Source organism: Echinops telfairi, unplaced genomic scaffold, assembly GCF_000313985.2.
Source record: "Echinops telfairi isolate 266 unplaced genomic scaffold, ASM31398v2 ScPeMD7_7458;HRSCAF=8496, whole genome shotgun sequence".
NCBI lineage: Eukaryota > Metazoa > Chordata > Mammalia > Afrosoricida > Tenrecidae > Echinops > Echinops telfairi.
Genome location: NW_022111358.1, coordinates 19,353,391 through 19,357,264, shown reverse-complemented (window position 1 = coordinate 19,357,264; position 3,874 = coordinate 19,353,391). Strand labels below are relative to the sequence as shown.

Here is a 3,874-nt window from a genome sequence, read left to right as displayed (position 1 = left end):
TGTACAAATGTGCTTTACACAATTGATGTGTGTATGGATTGGGATAACAGTTGTATGAGCCCCTAATAAAATGTTAAAAAAGAAAAAAAAATGAAGGGGAATGAATGAAAGGAGCCAGCTTACAAGGAAAAAATATAATGAAAATATTAAATAATGTAAAAAAAAAAAAAGAAGAAGGGGCACTGTCAAGGTAGTCCTACTTTTGTGCACTTGACAAGAACTCCAAGGTTTGAAACAACAACCCATTTATACCAACAAGATAATATTCATACTGTGATTTTAAATGATCATTGCCAGGTTGCCCACAGAAATGCCAGCCTGGAGCCCACAGGGCGCAGGTCTCTAAACCTGGCCACACAGACGATGACATCATCATACCATGGTTCCCCCTGGCAGAGCAAATCTCATGGGTGGAGTATGTTAAAGGCATCATCACAGAGATGGCAAATTTCCTAAATCCAAGTTTTCACACTTTGGGCTGCCGTTAAATCAATTGAGTAGATTGCAACCACCCTTTTAAACCCTGACATGAGTAGAATAAAAACTACTACAGTGATGTACTGTCCCTAGCTTTCCCTTTCACATTCTGTTTTCTCGCCATGCGGATCAGGACGGAAGGACAAAAAACCTTGATAGCCAGTTCCCTGAAGACTCATCCATAAAAAATCAACTCCGTAGTCATCAACTAGAGCTTGCATGACCTTGAGTTAGCTGTTATGACACGTGTTGAGAGATATATATAAGACTCAGCTGTGCATAAAGAAACTGGAAAATGGGAAGAAAATGATCATTGTTAAAAAAGGGAATACTTCCTGTCAGAAGGGTCAAAATAATGACAGTAAAAGAAGAGTCATAACTGAATTGGCATTTGAGTGAACTTTACAGAATAAGTAGAATTATATCTGCCCAAGAGGTGGACAAGGAGTGATGTGAGTGTTGGCAATCCTATTCCTCACTTATTACTATAAATTATATTTTTATATACTTTCTTCAGCTCTGTTATGTCTTCCCCATAGGAATATGACTGTCACTAGACTTGGATTTCTATTTTTAATTAGACTGTACCTTAGATTTTACCGTGTAATTGGCTATCAAAGAGATCATGCTAAAAGTAAGAGAAATTGCCATCTCAACTATTTTTGTTGTTATTGTTCACTTGTACATGAATTATTAATATTATCTTCTATCCACAGTTTCCTTGCAGAAATCTTTTAAAGCCATTCGACTATTACATTGCATTTTGTGATGTGGAAGTGTTAGGTTTCTGGTATGGTCTACTTTGGTTCTTGCATGTCAGTGCCAAAAGAATTCACGAAGCAGAAGCACTTTCGTAAATGCTAGTAACTTTCATGAGGGAAAGGGAAGCTTCAGGTCTTACAGTCTCAGAAAGTGCCGCTATTTCTGGAACGCGTGCAAGGCCACACAGGGGCCACTCAAGAGCTCATGGCTGCAGCCGTCCACTTCAGGAAAGCGCAGAAATCCACCGGGAAAAATGCCTTGTATGAGGAGCCCAGAGCTTGACGAGGGCTTGAAGCAAAAAGGAAGGAAAGTCCAGGAGAGAGCGAGTACGAGCCCTGAGAGGGCCAGATCCTGAACTCCAGCCTGCAAGAGAGGACCCGAAGGAGGAGTGGCCTGTCCTGTGTGTGTGTGCTCGTGTGGCGCGTGTGTGTGTGTGCTCGCATGAAGGAAAGTCCAGGAGAGAGCGAGTGCCAGCCCTGAGAGGGCCAGATCCTAGACTCCAGCCTGCAAGAGAGGACCCGAAGGAGGAGTGGCCTGTCCTGTGTGTGTGTGCTCGCATGGTTGAGGCTATTGACCGATAGAGGCTGAGTTCAGGTGCAGATGGTGATGCTTAGTGTGCGTGAGCCCAGGCTGAACTCAACCTGGATCTAGGTGACCTGGGTCTAAGCATGCTCAGCTTTGGATTGTCCCCATAGATATCTGTAATGTGTGGGTAATTTCATGGCAACCCCTTTATTGTGGCATGCACTGATAAGTTTTGTTTAGCATAGGCATTTGGTGGAGAGAACCCCCTTTATCTCTAATCTTCCTACTGTCAAAAGTAAGATACATAATAAATAAATCTTAACTGGATACATATAAACTATTTGGGTTGGTAGGTCCAAGAGCCATAGGTACCATGGAGGTGGATGATTTAGGGAATGGTTTATCAACATACATGATGATTACCTAACGTCTTTCTGATGTTATGAACAGTTCTGACATTTGGTTTAAGGAAAATTATATTGTTGAATTGTAAAACAGCAAAATTATATTGTTAAAAGAATCATACAGGTGGCAAGAGAGTACATACACCTCATAAGCATCTAAATTCTATTAGTAACAGCAAAGTAAGGTTAAGCTTAAACAACGGAAGATACCAACATGACTTAAACAATGTCTTTTATCTAATAAAATGGCTACAAAGTGAGAAACTATACTCTAAAAAGCAAATGCTTAAAACTTGGCTAAAAACAAAAGTCTAAGACTAATCGGAAAGGGTTTTTATGTGAGTTCTGGTAATGAGTTTCCAGTACGTAACTTTTCTCTTGTGTTTTAATATCGACAGCTTCTCCCCTGTGATTCCTTAGAAGCAGATGACATGGGAAGACTTCAGCGTGAAAGAAATACTGCTGTGGAAGAAGTGGGTATACTTAAGGTAATCTTCAAGTTAATATCATCCTACTTATTTGAAGGAAAAAAAGAAAATTACCCTGTCTTGAATTCTGAAGGATACATAGAATTATCTGAGAAAAAACTGTGTCTTAGATTTATTTTTAATTGAAGAGTACTAAGATAATATAGCTAAGGTATAATTATCTTTTCAATTGGTCTTTAGAGAATTGTTTTTTCCATCTCATGTATTTATTTATATTCCTCAGTATTCATGTAGGATTTAGTAGGAACAATGAGTTTTGCTCATTTCTTCTCCTCTGGACACTTCTCAGCACCCTTTCTTTCTACATGTTGATGGGGAGTAGATTTAGATGAGGAGCCTACAGCACAAAGAGCTGTCGATTGGTGAAGTACAGGGTTAAACATTGAGTTGCTAAACACTAGGTAATTGGTTCCCCCCCACCAGCCTCTCCATAGACAAAATATGGTTCTGTAAAGATTTAGTCTCTGAAACCCAAAGGGACAGTTCTACTCCGTCCTTTGAGGTCTCTATGGGTCAGCATCACCTCAAAGGCAGTAGGTGTGAGTCTGATAGCTAGTTGTTCATTGGGAAAGACATTTCTCCCCATGAGCACTGGCACACTTAAAAGCATAAATGTTACTGAGGCAAACCAAAAAGCAAACCCGCTGCCATAGCGTCAATGCTGATTTATAGTGACAGCCACACACACCCCAGTCCCCTCTCCCCACCCCACCCCCCACCCCTGTGGGTTTCCGAGACTAGCTGTCTACCGGAGTCGTTCTCCCATGGAGCTGCTAGGGGTTTCACACTGCCGGCAACATGGATTGCAGCCCAGTGCGTAACCACTGTCCCACCAGGCCTCCTACCAAACTACAAAGCAAACTCGCTGCCCACGAGTCCAGTTGAACTCACGGTCACTCTGTAAGCGGAGTATAAGTGTTTCTGAGGCTGTAAATCTGTACTGCAGCAGAAGGCCTCATCTATCTCCTGCAGACAGGCTGGTGGGTTCGAACTGCTGACCTGTGGTTAGTAGCCCAATGCATAACCCACCATCCCACCAGGGTTCCGGAGGAGGAAAAAGTACACATCCACTTATCCCAAATATGATGCAAAAAATGATTATCTTTATCTATTTTTGTTCTGCCTTTAGTGGAATGATATATTTGGGTAATAGCCTAATTTTTATAAAAGCCACGTACTGTTTATAAATCATCACAAAGAAGCAATGTGGCCATAGAA

The 3,874-nt window shown here is 41.3% G+C and overlaps 1 protein-coding gene across 1 annotated transcript in view; it reads left to right on the top strand.

Moving 5' to 3' along the window:
- The window catches only part of STXBP4 (syntaxin binding protein 4), a 197,640-nt gene that overhangs the window by 63,350 nt on the left and 130,416 nt on the right, over positions 1–3,874 (top strand). Inside the window, exon 11 of the mRNA XM_004707395.2 lies at positions 2,567–2,656. Coding sequence (XP_004707452.1) covers positions 2,567–2,656 — 90 coding nt within the window. The remainder of the gene's footprint in view (positions 1–2,566; positions 2,657–3,874) is intronic.